This window comes from Vitis riparia, chromosome 7 (assembly GCF_004353265.1).
Source record: "Vitis riparia cultivar Riparia Gloire de Montpellier isolate 1030 chromosome 7, EGFV_Vit.rip_1.0, whole genome shotgun sequence".
Lineage (NCBI taxonomy): Eukaryota > Viridiplantae > Streptophyta > Magnoliopsida > Vitales > Vitaceae > Vitis > Vitis riparia.
Genome location: NC_048437.1, coordinates 10,237,703 through 10,255,828, shown reverse-complemented (window position 1 = coordinate 10,255,828; position 18,126 = coordinate 10,237,703). Strand labels below are relative to the sequence as shown.

The following is an 18,126-nucleotide window of genomic DNA, read 5'->3' as shown; positions in this document are numbered from 1 at the left end:
AGCCAAGAAAAACAAAAAGCAGTCTCAACCGGTCGAGTTGGGGGTTGACCGATTCACTAGCCGTTGAAGTATTTAATGCTTTGGCAGGTTACCGTTGCTTCGACCGGACCTTGACTGGAGGTCGAACGGGAAGGAGGATACCTCAACCGGGGAAAGGAAAGGTACTGGATGAGAAAGAGTGTTTTTAGGACTCCTCGACCGGTTCCCTGGTTAGTTGAGTCGGTTGGCCAATGTCTCAATCGGTTCAACCTTTTGGCCCTGAAAACATATCTTTTTTAATTCTTTTCTTTTCTACCACTTAGGGAAGGTCTTTAGTAAATTAATATGCCAATTTTGAAACATTTTGCCTAAGGTACATTTGATAAAACTCGAGTTTTAATGAAATTGTAACTTTAAAGAATAAACCGAGTTTTCCAAAGATGCATGAAAAGATATGTCAAGCCTAAGTGCACCCATGAATTCATTTTACATTTGTTTCTTATGATTAAAAGTCTTCCAAATTACTTGATCTTGTATCCATTAGGTCATTTGGTGAATTTTCAAATTAATACCTGAGATTCTTTACAAATCAAAACAATTACTAACTAACAATGGTTCGTTATCATCAAAACTTGATTAAGAGAACCCTTAGGCTAACAAAATCATATGTATCAAACTAACCAAAGTTAAACAATTTTGATTCGTTTATTCAAATTTACAATAAAAAAATATAATGTTTGGCTTCATAAAGGGTATCTGTATGTTTGGCCCTGCTATTTCATAAGACGTTATAGAACATTGTGTTCATATGAAATGAATGATTATAATCTCCCTAATCAAATAGAGGGAAAAATTTTAATGTTATATATGAATGGATTCTTCTTAACCTTCTAAACACAATTAAAAAACATGAGGATCCCTTTGAGCCCATAGTAAACAATAATTACACGGTTAGAATCAGCTCGTTACAAATGTGGTGATATAATTGGTGCCTATATAGATATGAACCTAACTATCGATGTTATGATGGAAATTGTCGTTGCTAACTTTTCAAGCAAATCGGGAAGCATCTCAACTATGCTAGTTGATAAGTCTACGTTCTCTGTAGTTGATGGATTGGAAGATGTAAGAGGATGTTAGTCTTGTACCCTCAATGTAATTGTTTGAATACCCTAGATTAATTTAATCCAAACCATAGGCTAAAAGGGTGCATGCTTTTGATCTTTCTAAGAATCTAGATCTAAGCATAATGGAAACAATCTTAATCAAAGACTTAGATATAGAGATTTAAAAACAATCCTTTGATCTAAATGTTCCCAAACCAATTTCAATTGGCAAGTGGATCTCAAAAAACTAAAGATCTTTCCGCCCAATATCTCTCTCCTAGAATTTTGAATTAAGACTTTTCTCCCTAGGACTCTACTAGAAAAAGAATAACGATTGTTGTTTTGATGACTTTAAAAAAAAAAAAAAAAAACCTATTATTATCTTTAATTAATAGAATAAATAATAACTTTATAAATTAAATATCTATTTTATGAAGGAGAAAATAATTCTTTTAAATAGTCATCTTTATAAAGTGAAGATGATTCTTTGAAAAAATCATTTCTCCTCTCAAACCTTCCCCCTTCATGAAGACATGCTCTTAAACCTCCTTAGATCAAACCCGTAGTGATGACCTTATCCCTTGACTTCAATGAGCTTATGCTGAAAGAAATAGGTGATCAATACCTTTTTTTTTATATACATTTTCAATAGTTTTTTTTTCTTTAGATTTTATTTTTATTCATCAGTTTCCATTTTTGGTTTCTGATAACATGTAGGCTCGATATTTAATTAGTTTTCTATATTTCAAGGTTAGGTTTTTGGTTGTTGGGAAAATAACGGGAATGATTATTCTCTCTATTTTATATATTTTTATTTCAGTGTTTGGTTGTAGAGAAAATGGAGGAATATTTTTTATTCTTCAATTCCAAATTTTCACCTTCTGATGTTTTGATTCAATGTATCATTACTATGCTGTCATATCTCATTTGATCATTGTAGCTTGAGTTTTTTAATTTCCACCTTTTCCTCCTCAATTTTCATATCATAGAGTCTTGGCTATTTCTCAGGTTTTTATGAAATTTCTATTATGGCCTAGTCAGAAAAAGTACTGAAAAATCCCACAATAAAATGTTAAAATTGTCACTGAATAATAAAATTCTCTCAATCTAATATACTTCTCTAATAATATTATTGGACTGGAATTTGAAACTTCCTTTTAAAAATAAACACTAGTTCAACTGCTAATATTTAAATATTATTAATATAAATAATTTTCTTTTAGGTTAAACCCACTGACATGATTACATTGAACAATACATATTTTTCCTAATCCAAGCATCTATAATAGAAAAAAATACAAACAAACAAAGGCAAGTAAAAAAATTAAAAAATAATTTAAATTATGTTTTGTAGAATTAAATATATAGGCTATATTTTTTATTCCAACAAAATTTAAAGGAAAATACAAAGAAAAAAAATATAAAAAAAAACCATAAGGAAAAAAAATTAAAAATTGGTAAATTATTTTATTTATTATTTCAAACTTATTTTATTTATTTTAACCCATCAACATAAAAATTAAATAATTTAAAAATATATAAATTTTTAACTAATTTTAATTATTATTTTTTTTTTAGATTTTTTATACGATAACCAAACATGAAAATATCATTTTTCTTTATATTTTTATTTCTTTTGTTATTATTTTTCGAAACCAAACACAATCATAATAAAAATATAATATACATATATGAGATTAACTAAGCTAGAAAATTATAAAAAAGCTGGCAAAAAAAAATATTTTCAAGATTAAACAAAACTCTCAAGATTACTATTTCAGATCCTTGAAGTCAAATATCATTGCTCCTGTTTCTTGCATTATCATGATCAATAAAAACAAAAAACACAAAAAACAAAAATTCTCTCTTCCATTATTTTAGAAAACAAAAAACATTGGATTAGAGCTTTCACTCCTTCACCAAATGAACGGGAACTTTGTAAAGGAACCACGACAATCCTTCTGCAACTGCAAGTGAATTGAAAAAGACAAATGGAAGATAAAGGTACCACAATCCTTCTACAACTGCAAGTGAATTGAAAAAGACGAATGGGAGATTTTTCAATATGAAAATAATAAGACTATTGTAAAAGTACAAAACCCTTTTTTCTTTTTAGTGTATGAATTTTTTTTTATTAGTTGACATTTTTCAATATGGTATAAAAAATAAATTTTCCATACCTAATTTACTCTAAATTTAAATTATCAAAATTTCTTTTTAAGTAATTTTTATTTTTATTTTTGAAAAATCAAAATATGATAACAATGTGAGTTGGGTAGAAGTCACCCACATCTTATTTATTTAAATCTATTCATATCCGATCCCAAAGAAAAATTTAAATAAGTATACAATTTTCATATGTCATTCTATTTAATTTTTAATTTTTTCAAAATTTGAAAAAACACATTAAAATTTTTTTATATATTGTGGGTAAACTGGGTAACGTATAGAGATACAAACTTGGTTTTAAAAAAGGGAGAATTATCTTTTGGGGTAGATGGGTCCCCAAATTAACAAAAGGTCCATATAACTCTTCAAATTGAGTTGAAGGATATGAAATAGTAACGGACAAATATACCCTTTAAGAACACATATAAAATATTTTATAAAATTAAGTTAAATAATTTTTTTTGAATATTTTTTTTTTTTCAGAAATACTAAATTAAATAAAAGTAGTTTTCAAAAATATTAAATTAAATAATTTTTTTTCAAAAATATTAAATTAAATAATTTTTTTTCAAAACTATTAAATTAAATTAAAGTATTTTAAAAAATATTAAATTAAATAAATTTATTTTTAAAAAATATTAAATTAAAATAAAATTATTTTAAAAAAATATTAAATTAAATAAAAATATTTTAAAAAAATATTAAATTATATAAAAGTATTTTTAAAAATATTAAATTAAGTCAAAATATTAAATTAAATAAAAGTATTTTTCAAAAATATTAATTTTTTTTCTTAAAATCAACAAAGGGCATTTTTGGAAATACTAAAGAATGATATCTTTAACTCAATTTTCATACTTTCATTGGGTCTTGAGCTCAATTTAAAAAGTTACATGGACCTTTTGTTAATTTGAGGGTCATCTACCCCCAAAACATAATTCTCCCTTTAAAAAACTCTATATGTACTGCATTAAAACAGCTTATAACCTTTTTGTAACGTGTAAAAAATCTTTTCATATATTAACTTCTTACTGTTTTATACATTCACTTTTCTTATTTCATTCTTACCTTCCATGTCTCTCTTCCTGTTTAAAAAAATGAATTTCCTTTCATAAAGTGGAAAACAACCTTTTAGATGCTACTTCCTACCTCTATTATTTTATATTAACTTTTTGTTCCCAATGTACCGATCTTATTGCCTTCTGCTAAGCCGTATCTCTCCCTTTTTGTGCAATAGAATCTGTTTCTGCAACAGAAATCTGTTTTTATCCCAACAAGTGGCGGGGTCTTCATCTTCCATACCCTCATTCTCTTCATTCTTACTTATTAAAGGTAAGAACTAACAACCTTTAGGGTGTCTTCCGTAACGCCTCTTGAATATGTTAAAATACCTAGAAAATAAGGGAAAAGAAGTGGAATTAAGGTTTTGATTTCTTTGTTTTGTGATAATTTCTAAGGAACCAAATGAGGGTTTCAACATTGATAGGTTTGCATTAAATGCTCAAACTATTCTTGGTTTGAAACTTACTATTATATTTATTTGCTGTGATTTGTTTTTATTTTTGAATTAAAAATAAATTTTTAATTTTCTCCTATATCTCAAGTCTATTCATATTCTTTTAAGACTACTCTTTTTATATGATTTGATGTTACCAAAGAAAATTTTAATGTTATTATTATTTTCATTTCCATCTTTATTAATGAAAAAGAAAATAAAAATGGTGTTGATTTAGCTATCACAAAACTTTCGTCCAACAATATCATCTATCAAGAAATTTTTACCCATAGAATACTTCAAAGAAAACCATACAAAAATCAAATTTTGTAAGTGTCGTTTGGATGTTTAACCTTCAAAAAAAAATTTATCAACAGAGTTGGATGTGGAAAATTATATATGGAAAAACTAAGAAGAATTATATATAGAAAAACTAAGGAGTCTTCTTAAAAAAAATGAATAGAAGATAAGCAAATCAACAAAAAGGGAGATTATTTTGTTTTGTGAATTGATATTTTTTTTCATCTACTTTTAATGATATTTTCAGGTTTTTTATTTTTATTTTATCATGGAGTTTTTTTTTTAATGGATATAGATAAGTAGATAACATGTTTTGAGAAGGAATATTGGAATGACATAATGTGGTATACAGAATTATTATTGACTAAGAATGGAGAAAGCAACCTGTGGACCATGTATTTCGGCTCATGCGTTTCCCATTTGATGGCGAGCTCGATTTTTGTTTTGAAAAAATGATTTTTATTGATTATTTGAAAATGACCTGGAGTTTTAAAGGGTAAACAAAATAAGAAAGAAAAACCCTAAGTGTGACTCCTTATTTTGGAAAAGGTGGTCTGCGAAAAACCGGATCGAGTTCGGGAGTCAGGTTAATCATCGGAAAGGTACGGTAAAGACCGTAACACCCCTCTAAGCCCCTAAAGTCGGGTTTCTACTAATAAAATGAAGCAATTGTGGCATCTAATAAAAATCAATGAATACCCGAATTGATCATGCACATATGGGAATCAGTACATGTATATAGAGTGACCAAAGTGAGAATAGGTGCGTACCTGGGCAACGAGCCGTTATGCGCTATCAAGAAGTGAGGTTAGTACACAATTAAGGAATATTTTCGAGCATGCTATAGAGCAGAATAACATCAATCATGCATGACAATTAAATCAACCAATCAATCAATCAATCAATTATACAGTTACTTATGTAGGGCCCCCACCAAAGCCCTATTTACTTTAGTATGAATTAATTTCATAAATTTCATTAGTCGGAATTACGAAACTTAATCTTTGCCTATTTTAAAACATTTTAAAAATAGAGAAGGTGTGAAAATGGCTTGCCAGAAAGAAAGTGGCAACCAATTTTTATTAAAGAACGGATTTTTGGAACCTAAACATTATAAGGATGAAAAGTGGAAGAATTGAAATTATTTTTAAAGAAAAACTGAACTCCGGACAAAATAATTTGAGGAACGGGATTAGGGAAAATTATTTTCAAAATTAAAGAATAAAATAAAAAAATAGGAGGACCATAGGATCCAAATGTTGCATGCCAAAAGGTGGCCATGCAACTGGAAGCATGTGGGGGTGAGTCCAGGTGGAGTGATGAGGGCAGGTGCGATAGCTTGCCCTTGTGAGTTTAATTTCCGTGTGTGAAGTACACAGCATCAGCTTCCATATCTCCATGGCGCCATCTCATCTAGCATCTGCTGCATATAGGTTAGACATCACTATATATTTCCCAATATTCCCAGATTCGATCTCAAAGAAATGATCAGCCACTACTCTTCCTAATTCAACCTCGTGGTGAGTCCTATAACACCTTCCATTTGTCTCAAAAATAAAAAATAAAAATCCACCAGATTTCAACATTGAAGCAACCCCCATTGCAGAGATGAAGAAGAATATCTATGCCATCCACACCAGCATCTAATGCAAGTCTTGGTTCATGCCACCCCACTTCAGGTTGTAGACCAGAAATATGATCGCTCAGAATATATGGTGGACTGCTCACAAGATCTGAAAGTTTTCCTTCAACATTCGTCAAAGGTTCAAACCAAAATCACTGCCGTATCTCAATTATATCCTGCAAGCGGTACCTCTGCACATTAAAGGAAGCAGCAGTAGCGGCAACAGGGCTCAAATCCATGGCAATGAGGCTTGTTCCTCACATATTTATTGATGTCATCGATATCCGGACGCATTGCAGCAATCATAGCTTCACGGGCTTTGAAACACGTTATCCCATCAAATTCTACACACATCATTACAATGGCTGGTATCCACGTCCATTGGAGTCCATGTATATATGAAGCTTCATCTCCGGCATCTCGCGGACCTTGTACTATAACATGAAAACCATTTTCTCTGAATCGCTAGCTTACATGCACCCTCAGCATGTAGTTTTCTGGCACCAATTTAAACACAAAAAGTGGAAAGAATGCCTGTACCTGAGCCAACATCCACTACAACTTTGCCAACAATAGGACTCAAAGGCTGCGTAGTTACTGCCTTATATGCTACAGTACTCCCGTTTCTACTCGCTTCATAGCAGAAGCATGAACCCAGGTAATGTTGCGACTAACAGCAGATTTCTCCGAATCATGGTGCACAGACGAGAACCTCATACAGATTGGTGGAAACAAAAAATCTGAACCAAGGTATTTTACAACTAACTACACAGGGGCAGAAAAATACAGAGGAGAGAATGGCTAAAAACAGAGTAAAAAAAAATGAAAAAAAAAAGACTCCAGAGGTTATTAGGCAAAGCCTCGTTTCATGAGTAATGAACGAGCTCAAAGACCGGTGGGACAAACTGGAAGTCTACAATATAACCATCATATATCAAACTCAAAAAAACAACCCAGCCATTTATAGGGAAGAATCAAGAGTATGAGAGGGGGGCAAAACAGAGCAAATATAATGCAAGCTTAAGCACAACAAATCCAACCATCAACGCTCAAGATCAGCAATAACAAGGAAAGAAACACCGAGAAATCTAAAGCAGAAGTGTCTGTAGTGGTCATACCTTTACCTTCTTCTCCTTCAAGCTCTCTGTTCTCTCTGGAAAACTCTCACTCTCTGGTTCTTTCTCTCTCAAGTCTCGCCCTCTCTCCCTTAGCAGCCTGCTCACTGCAAAATCAGCACCCTCTCTCCAGGAACATGCTCTGTTTCTCCCTCCGTAGCAGCCTAAGCTCAAGGAATACTCTCTAGAAAAAATCTCCTCCTCCCTCTAAAGCTCCCCGCTCCTCTGCAGCTGGCCAAAAATAAATGATCTGAAAGATGTAAATGATTGGGATAGAGAGATGGACCTTTGTGTTAGTGTTATACTGCGACCGCTCCCTACACAGGGAAGGGGTTGCAATGGTAACTCAAGTCAACCTCAAGTCACTGAAAAAGCCAGAAGCAAAGCCCAAGCCAAGCTCCTTATTGGATAAATTACTCAGTGGGAGAACACCTAATCTAAATTCAATTAATATAACATTCAAGCCTTAAAAAATATTTTGATAAAAATTATCTTTTTAGTCATATTTCCATAATTTATATTTTTCCAAACCCAAAACCATTCAATTTATGAAAACTAAAACAAAAACAATAAATATTATGAAAAAGTAACATGTTATTGATGTGCAATATTGTTTTCTTGTGATTTGTTTTCATTTTTGAATTAAATATCTTTTTTTCTTGAATTTACATTTTAATTATATTCATATTTATTTTTTATAAATCGAATAACTTCTTCGTACACAAATATTAATAATCAAACAGGCTAAGTAGACAAAGGAATTATAGTGTTTTCTTTTAAGGTATTAAAAAAACTTATTGATTTTCTATTATTATTTCATCTTTCTTCTTTCTCAATGTCAACGAACTTATTTATATTTATATTAGTATAGGATTAAGGTATCGTTTATTTTTTTATTGAATAGAAAATATCAAAATATTTAACTTTTTCTATTTAATTTAAAGTAATTTATTGATATCATTCAATATAATTAAAATGAATCTATTAATAATAAGTTCACTTTAATTATATTAAAACGATATCAAAATTTTACTTTTAACTTAATAGAAAACATCATCTAAAGTAACGTACGTAACATTGCTTACATGATGATAATAAGTCTAATGTATTGTTTTTTATCATATGATTAAATGCGTAAACTCAAAGTCTACGACATCACTTACATGTACCGTCTACGTAACATCCACCATCCGTTCATCACACGTGACGTACTATTAGTTGTTAAAAAAATGGTTCAAATTGTGATCTTGTGTAAATAGTAAATACAAAAAGAATCCAGATGGCTTGATGATTGGGGACCACCGTAAGCGCATGCACCCGCGCCATAGAGAAGAACGGTAGCAAACAAAACCATGCCGAACAAAATCAGGATTCCCCTGGTGCCTCTGTTTGGTAAGTGGGAAAAACCCTAAGAAAGTGCCGAGAAAATTTTCCATGAATGGGTGACAATTACGGAGCAACGATTGCAGATTGCGTTGACAGCAAGAGCATCGAGACTTCAAACAGAGAAATGCTCGATTTGTACGACGACGAAGACGACGATGAAAATGACAGAGAATTCATCGTAAACGAACTGGACGGTACTGTGGATCCGTACGTAGGAATGGAGTTCGAATCGGAAGAGGCTGCGATGGTGTACTACGATGCCTACGCTAAGCGCGTGGGCTTCATCATCCGAGTCGGAAATTGCCACAGATCGGGGCGTGATGGATCGGTTATCAGCCGTAGGTTTCTCTGCAACAAGGAGGGGTTTAGGGTTAGCAATAAGAAGATGAAGAGGCTTGAAGTAAGGAAGCCGAGGGAGATTACTAGGGAGGGTTGTAGGGCAATGATCATGGTGAGGAAGGACAAGTCTGGGAAATGGATTGTAACGAAACTCGAAACGGAGCATTGTCATCCTTTAGGAATTCCCACCGGAAAAGGTCGCCGTGGCTCTGTTCAGGCGCGGCCGCAGGTCAGTTTGCTGCTCTATTCTGTTTTCAGTGCGGTTTAGTTTAGTATTTTCCAGTCATGAAAATTTCTCAAAGTCCAATTGATGGAGCTTGCGCTTGGGAATAGTATGAGAAATAAGAAAGACACTGTCTTTCCTTAGAACTGGTTGATTTTCTTGGAGAAAATAGCTGGGCCAAGAACAATATGTAAGAAAAGAAGAAAGCAATCAGAAGAGACACCACCTTTCCTTACTACTTGTTGATTTTCCGAGGAAAACACCAAGCACAAGAACAATAGGTGAGAAAGGAAGAATGTAGAGTCTGAATCATCCAGGGAAATTTTGGAAGAAAAAAATTACTAATTCTATTAATGAATGATAATAAGGATATCCAAACCCTAGTTATAAACAGGTATCCATAGGGCTTTCATTACCAAACTAGATCTATTTGACCTTAATTGGCTTATATTACACCAGAAATACATTAATGGGAAACATAAAAAGTATGGAAACTGTTGAAAAAGAAACCTCTACAAATGGATGTGGATTCCCAAAGTTGCCAAAGCTCATGGTTGTATCTTCAATTGTCTGACAATCTGCTTTAATCCTGTTCTCCTCGCTGCAGATTATCCATTCAAATAGTACTATAGAACGAGGGTTTAGTTAATTTTTGTCCTAATTGAAAGAACAATTGAACAAATTAAATTTGACAGAACAAAAATTTGTGAATTCATGGTTGGTTACTTGACATGTCCATGTATGATTTGTCTGTGGGTAGACATGGCTCCTCCTCTTTAGTTTTCTGCTAATAGAAATAGATCAATTGAATCATATGTCATTGTTCTCTTGTCTCTTTTTGTGTTTAAGACTTATTTCCAATGAGAGATGTACTTCCATTAGCACACTTGCCCTTTGTTGTTAGATGACTTCTTTTGTTAGAATGCATTTGTTCACATATATTCCATTATACCCATGATATTACAAGTAGGCTTAAAGCCCCCATAGAAACACTTTGATGCTCTTTGCAACCACCTCCATTATTTGCCCAAACAACATCATGTATTGAAAATCATTTTAGATTTAAATGTAATTTCCTAAAATTTTATAATAATTACCATATATGAGTATCTAAAATTTTGTAATCAATATATCATATATGATTTAAACTTTTTGAGATTGTAATCAATATATTCTGTTTGTCCTTTTATTTTGAGGCAACCTCAGGTTTGGGGGTTAACTTGGAGAAAAGTGAGGTTATCCAGTCAGGATGGGGAACAATATGGAAGGTTTAGCTTAGTGCTTAACTTTAGTTGGGGGCTCTTGAGCAACTCCTTACAAAGCAGATTGATCTAGCTATTAGAAGGTTTAAATGAGCCTAGCTAGTTAGAAGATACAATACTTATCAAAAAGGGGGTGGAGATACTTCGATTAGAGAAAATTAACTAAGAAAACCCATTTAGTAAACTGGTAGATGGTCTGCTGGCTAAAAGAAGGTGGAGAGCTGGGTATTAGAAATTTTGGGGTAATTAAGAGGGCTCTTCTGGGTAAATGGCTTTGGAGTTTTGCAGTTGAGGACAGTTGCTGGAGAAGAATAGTGCTTAATAAGTATGGGAAGGAGTGAGAGGGTGGTGATCTGAGGTGGTGAGGAAGTTCCTTCATCACTACAGGGAAGAGGCAGAAGGAAAGATGTGAAGTGCAGCCCTGATGAGCTTTGCTCAGGGGCTGCAGGAAAAGTGCAATTGAAGAAGTTGAAAGGCCTAGAAATCTCAAGCTGGAAGTTTATGTAAATGATTTTATGTCATGTTTGCATCCATTTGATGTTAATGGCTTAATATGTTTAAACCAAAGTTTCAGGCATTTATGTTTCAGACATTTACCCTGGTATAATAGCAGTTCAACACAGTATGTATGAGGTTGCAGTATCCTGTTTTCTTTAACCGTTGGAGTAGTTCTGTGCATTTCAGATATTGTTTAGTATATGATCAAGCTGCTGGTCAGATTGGCATGTTCCATATCTTTATTATTTTGCAACCTGCTTATCTGAAGCTGATTTTCTTCACTTCATTGATTATGATTGTGATCCCGTCTAAGCTTGGTGAGCCCAGTACGCTATGTTTATTTTGTCTCAATTCTTGTGCACATTGCTCTTTTCATTTTTGTTCCTCACCTTGCCATATTCAAGGTCTGATGCTTTTGGTGAGTATGAAGATAGACATATAAGGTACTTCCAGTAGCTCACCTGCTACCCTTGTGTTTGACATAGAAGAATGATTGCCATAGCCATCACTTTTTCCAGTGAATTTCATATTATGGTTCTTCCCCTTTTTTTGGCATGCAATCTTTTTCACAGAAACAAACTGAGTTTGATTTCCAAAATGAAGAAAATGAGCTTGGTTATGTGTCCTGGCACCTCCAAAATCATGCGCTACTTCAATAGAGTAGTGAGAGATATCTGAAAATTTCCTAGTATTTAATGCTTTCTCCCAAGTGGCAAATTTAGCCTTCAATATTTTCTGACTTCTGGAATTTCCTACAAAACTATATATATTGTATTTGTAATTTGTCATCTCCTGTGTAGGATGAGAAGGATAAGAAAATCCGGGAGCTATCCTCAGAGCTTCATCGTGCAAATCAACAGTTGGCAGAGTGCCGGGAGCAACTGGAAATGGTTTTAAAAGATATAGAACGGCACACAAACCACCTAACAAAAAGTGTTCAAGACATAGTTGAGAATGTAAAAGAAGTTGAAGCCGAGGATGAAGAACAGTTATATGATTGTTAGACTTAGCATTTCATTAAAAGAAGTTCAACCGAGGATGGAGGACAGAGTTACACCATTTTCAGCCATAGCACGTACGCTTCTATGCATTTTCTACCCATTCATTCCTTTCCTAACTTATCGCACTATTTAACCACCCGTTTGGTCATTAGCTAGAACTAGATAGCATCATAAATCAATTTGGATTTTCTTCTTGTACAGTGCTAAATACCTAGCTTTTTCTTCTTCTTTTTTTTCCCTTTTTCTTGTTAAGGTTAGTTCATGCTCCATTTGGTTAATTGTAGATGCTCTCTCCATCTAGTGGATGGTCAGATGGATTGTAGAGTTTATAGATCTTAGAAATCTTTCTTGTGACATTTGCAAGCTTGTTCATGAGCTATTAGATCATCTGAACTACATTCAAAGAGCTGCTTCCATTTTGTCACAGTTAGTTTTCACTTTTCCCAAATGATATGCTTGATTTAAGGTGTGATTTGGGTTCATGAACACTGAGAAATGACTCGCAAAACCTGAACGACTCTCAGTTTGTATTCTGTATGTTCTTAGTGAATTTTATTCTTCAACTTGAGTAGTGTGATGTTCAAACAGCGGTTCGCATAAACAGTTACTGATTTGGGCAATATCAGGTTTTTTGTAAAGGACACAAGAGAGGCTTCAACTAGGGTAGGAAGAGGTTAACCTGCATTACTTGTATATGAACCCTTTTTTCTTCTACTGTTTGAATGAACACTAGTGTGAGTTTTGAAATCCTAGAAGGATAGGGAAGGACTAAGGTAAGATCAGCTTTTGCTTGGAGGATTTTCATATGGCATTTGTTGTTTTTGTATAGAATAAATTTGAGTTTGGGGAATGGTTCAATGGTAGTGCCCCATAGAAATGAATAAGAGGTCGGACGTTTGAGCCTCTTCCGGTATTTAAGTGTAGGATAAGTAACGGGTTCATTTCATGGATTGTTGGGATAAATGCCCCTGTGAGGCTTGGGTTCCCCGTGTATATATATATATCAAGAATGGTAGTCGCATTCAACAAGGTTTTGTAAAAACTGCGCGCCGGAGCCGCCGCCTCTTCGCGTCGATGAGGACCCCACTAGATTCCAAATCTCCTACTATGAATCTTGCAATTTTTTTTTTTTTTCCTTTTTTAATTCAAACTATTCCTATATTTAGTCCTTACGATATGCCTTTGTTTTCTATTAAATATATAATAATATTTATAACATATTATTTGATTTCTGAAATTAACAGAAATTGAAATAAAATTATTTTTAAAATAAAATTTTAATATTTAATATTAAAAAATAAATCTCTCATATATTAGTATTATTTAAAAAATCTCTTTATAACTTATTTTTTAATAAATATTTTTATTCCTTTATTAACAATATTAATAATTAATAATTAAAATTATACATTTCCAAATCAAAGATTTAATTTTTTTTACTTGTGACTAACATAAAAAAAGATTAAAATTAAAATTAAAAAAAAGATAAAACTTAACAAATAGAGTATATGATGTCAAAATTAGGTAGAATTTATTATTTTTATTTTTATAATTTTAATAATATATCAAATATATATTTATTATGTCGTTGGTTTAATTGTGGTTCAATTGTTGATTTGACTAGTCAATCATGAATCGGTAACTTTTTTAGTTTAATGAACGGTCCGATTTGAAAAACATTGATTGTATTTTTTATTAGGTAATTTTTATTATAGTGTGTTTGGTACAAGGGAATGAGAAGTAGGAATAGGCGGGTTGAACTAGTTGATGACTAATCCGAGTTCAACCAAAATTAAAAAACAATCAACTCAAGTTCAACTTCATCCTACCTCTAACCCAATATAATCAATCCAAACTCAATTTAACATCATTTTGCTAAACTCAGATTGAATTCGGACTAGTCGAGTTAAATTTGAGTTGGTCAAGTTCAATTCAGATTGTTTGGGTTAATTGGATTGCATGATTCAAAATCCATTCATATTAGTGGAGTTAAACTCCAATTAATCAAGTCAATTAGATTGCATTATTCAAAATCTATCAATAATGTTTTATTTTTTTAAGTTTTTCTTTATATATTTATATTAAAATTTAAATAGTAAATAAGATAAAATTTTAAAATATTAATAAAAAAAAGTAAAATAAACTTATGTATTTAAAAAAAATAAAAATATATAATATAATATAATTATAATTTGATTTTTTTTTTAAACTTCAAAAAAATATTATCATACATGATAACAATAATTATTATAAAAACATTAAATAAAAAAATATATTAAAGATATTTGTTCAAATTCACTCAAACATCAAAAGAGAGGAAAAAAACACTAAAAGACGAAACCATAATCTATCTATCACACAAGTTGCATTTGCTTAAGCTTAACATGTGTCCAAAATCATCATCAATTTGAAGGATTAAAACTTCACAAAGGAAAAATGGAAGCGAAAGTCGGAGCATTAATCAATTTCCTCACCCATTTTTCAAATCAAATCACCACAAAAGTAGAAGATTAACCCACCACTTCCTTAAAAGCATAAAATATCCCACCCCAAAAGCAAAGCAACTCAAAAGCATCTCTTTCCCCTCTCCCTATTGCCCTCTTAAAACCCCACAACCAATTCCAAACCATCAGCTCGCTTCCCAAAAAGCAACTGCAATATTCCCTATTTCAATTCTTTCTCAATCCCATCTTTACAAGTAACGCTCATCAAATACCTCAAGCAACCCAACTCCATCTCATGGAAGGCGAACTGTATCTCCTTTCTCTCTCCTCTGATTCTCTCTTCGAAGTTTTCTTGTTTCATTAATTTTTATTCATTCAATTTTTTATTTTTCAGATGTGAGCCATATGCAAAAGAATATGATGGCAGAAGAATTGCTTCCTCTTCTTCTTCATCTTGTCCACCCTCCACCACCAGCGTTCACGTCACCGCCCTCGACGGCCTTGTCAATGTAAACTCACTTTTCACCATTGCAGTCTTCGTCGGTCTATCCTTGACCACGCCCAACCAGCACAGCCTCGAGAACCGCGCTGTCTGCGACGCCGGGATCGACGTGGCCAGGCGGCTGCTGGTGTTTGAGGTTGTGTCCTTCAGCTTCTTCCTCTTCTCCTCCTTGATTGCTCAGGGCTTGAAGCTCGCCATCAATCTCCTCAACAGCAAGGATGTGGACGACGCCTTTAGGGCTCATATCAATCTCAAAGTCCTGAGGTTTGGGATGTTGGGGTCCGCCGTGGGATCCGTGCTCGGGTGCTTGTTCTTGATGCTCTCGATGGTGAATGTGATCGAGATTCGGCTCGGATTGCTGAGCTGCGGAAGCAGATCTGCGGTTCACGCGGTGGCGGCTCTCCTCGTACTGGTTTCTAGTGCTCTGGTTGTTTACATTTCCACCGCTGTCTATGCCTTTATGCACTGATGCATTGCATACAACTCTCACCAGCTTTTGCTTGATGATTATCCATAATTGCATTATTACTTTGTTTGCAAAATGAATAGCATTAAACTCATAATTTTATTCACCATATGTATGTATATCAACTACTCTTTCTAGTTCAATTTTCCGGGAAAACATAATGTGTGATGTTTGGATGTGTGTTATTTTTCTCTTGTTGTGTCAAATTCGCCTTAATTTAAGGCCATTGGGTTTAGGGCATTTTTGCGATTTGGCTTTACTTGGTTTGGCTGGAAATTTGAAATCTGCTGCATCTAAGTGCATTTGGATGAAATCTACCTTATTTTAGATGTTTTCTGGGCTTTATCAATATGAGGGAAGAATATTCGAGTCCAAACCGGCTTGGAAGCTGTTTTAAAAAATAGTTTTCTTAGAACGGAAAAGAATTTGGCAACACAAAAAAACACCTTTACTAAGCTTTCGACTGAAAACATTTTTTTTATATAGTTTGGTTTAGAAAGGAGTTCTTTTTTAAGAACAAATTTGAATTATTTTCAAGGGTTCTTGTTAGAGTAAGTTGAAAAACAATTTAGAACTAGAATTGTTTTGAGAACTATTGTAAAAATACTGTTTGGATCATCATGATTTGGGGATTGATGGTCTGGTGTGTGCTATGGAACTCAATTTGGCTTACTTTTGGATATTTATTAACTTACGGAACTGGATTGAATTTTGTGGAATCAATGTTAAGAGAATTAGTTTAAGCAATAGTTTTACTCCTACCTTGTGCTATGGCAGCCTGGCAGGTGAAGAATGTGTAGTTTATAGGGTAATTCTTGTTCTTGTTCACCGAACTGACATTGTGTTATCATACATTATCAAGAAGATATCAGGCTACTATGAAATTTTTGCTAAATTGATTTGGTTGAAATATGCCACAATGGTGATATGTGTTGTCCTAAAACAATCTGATTCTGAAACTTCTCTATTAATTTATATGCTGGTTTAACAGTTTATACACTGTTGGAAGTCTCTGTGAAGTTTTCCAATAATCACAGCTCTGGCTAGACCACTTCTAGTACCATTGCCGAGTGTTACAAGCTGTTGTTGAGCTCATATACAATCACCCTGAATGGTGACTTGTTGGGAAGATCTAGTATCGATCAAATTATAGGCTTGAAATCCAAAAGTAATGAGTTAATTTCTTTTGGGTTGTCCAACAACAATTCATTTCTGTTTCTTTTCTTTTTCTTCTTCTCTTGCTAGCCTTTTGGTGGGGTTATAAACTTCGTTGTGCACTTGGCTGCGCCTTTTGCGCTTTCTAATATATTCTCTCATTTACCTATCAAAAAAGAATAAAAAAATCATTTTTGTTGCCAAGCGAGATTAACCCATATGCAACATCATTTTCTTGTCTTGTTGTGATCTTTGTTTGCCTGTGGCGTTATTGTCTTTTTTCTCTTTTCTTTTTCCAGTCATTTACTTCATTTTGAGTCTAGTTAACTTGTTTTGCTTGAAACATGGCTGAAGTATTTGTTTGTGGTATGTTGGTGATAGTTACTTGGAAGAAGAGAATTGATATGGGTTTAGTTTTTAGACAATGTGTTGTCTGTTAATTTTTTGTTCTGATTGATGCTTTTGGGGCAGACTTGCTTGAAGTTTTCTGCAGGAATAGACTCATTTATCACATTACCATTCTATCAACCTCCTAGACCAGAAACAAGGGTTCCCACACGCTCATTCAACCCCCAAAAACCGAAAAACTCTCCTCATCAAAAGCCGAAAACAAGAGTAACACAGAACCAACTCATTCCTGAACACAGAACAAAGCATTGAAGTTTCTTCGATGTCATCCCATTCCCAGAAGCACTATAGAAAGAATCCCATTCTCCCTTACTCTTATCCTTTCACTTGTTTGAAGTTGGCATCCCAATCTTTCCGTTGCCACTTGAAAAGATCTCGTTCCTTTCTCGAGTGTTATCCAATCACGAAGTGCCACATGGTCAAGGGTCCCGATACTTGTAATTTGGGAATGATTTCATTTCTTTGTATGTGCCTGTTTTCAACAATCTAGAATCAGCCATCCAATTAGAAATCGCAACATCGTAAAAAAGGTTTGATTGTTTTAAACCTTCGGGAATATTCCAATTACTTTGTACGGAGTTTTAATTCCATCTTTGGTCTCACTTTTTGTTTTATGTCTCAGACCTCATTTAAGAATTAAGACTGAATTTGTAT

The 18,126-nt window shown here is 33.2% G+C and overlaps 2 protein-coding genes across 2 annotated transcripts; both read left to right on the top strand.

The window, feature by feature from the left end:
* Nucleotides 1–9,140: 9,140 nt before the first annotated feature.
* LOC117919434 (protein FAR1-RELATED SEQUENCE 5-like) lies at nucleotides 9,141–12,980 on the top strand. The gene is made up of 2 exons (XM_034836640.1): nucleotides 9,141–9,742; nucleotides 12,297–12,980. The coding sequence occupies exons 1-2, from the start codon at nucleotides 9,227–9,229 to the stop codon at nucleotides 12,498–12,500; spliced, it is 720 nt and encodes a 239-aa protein (XP_034692531.1). The 5' UTR covers nucleotides 9,141–9,226; the 3' UTR covers nucleotides 12,501–12,980.
* Nucleotides 12,981–15,054: 2,074 nt separating this feature from the next.
* Nucleotides 15,055–16,094, top strand: LOC117917588. The gene is made up of 2 exons (XM_034833912.1): nucleotides 15,055–15,250; nucleotides 15,336–16,094. Exons 1-2 carry the CDS (start codon nucleotides 15,237–15,239, stop codon nucleotides 15,910–15,912), a joined length of 591 nt encoding a protein of 196 aa, XP_034689803.1. The 5' UTR covers nucleotides 15,055–15,236; the 3' UTR covers nucleotides 15,913–16,094.
* The last annotated feature ends 2,032 nt before the right edge of the window (nucleotides 16,095–18,126 follow it).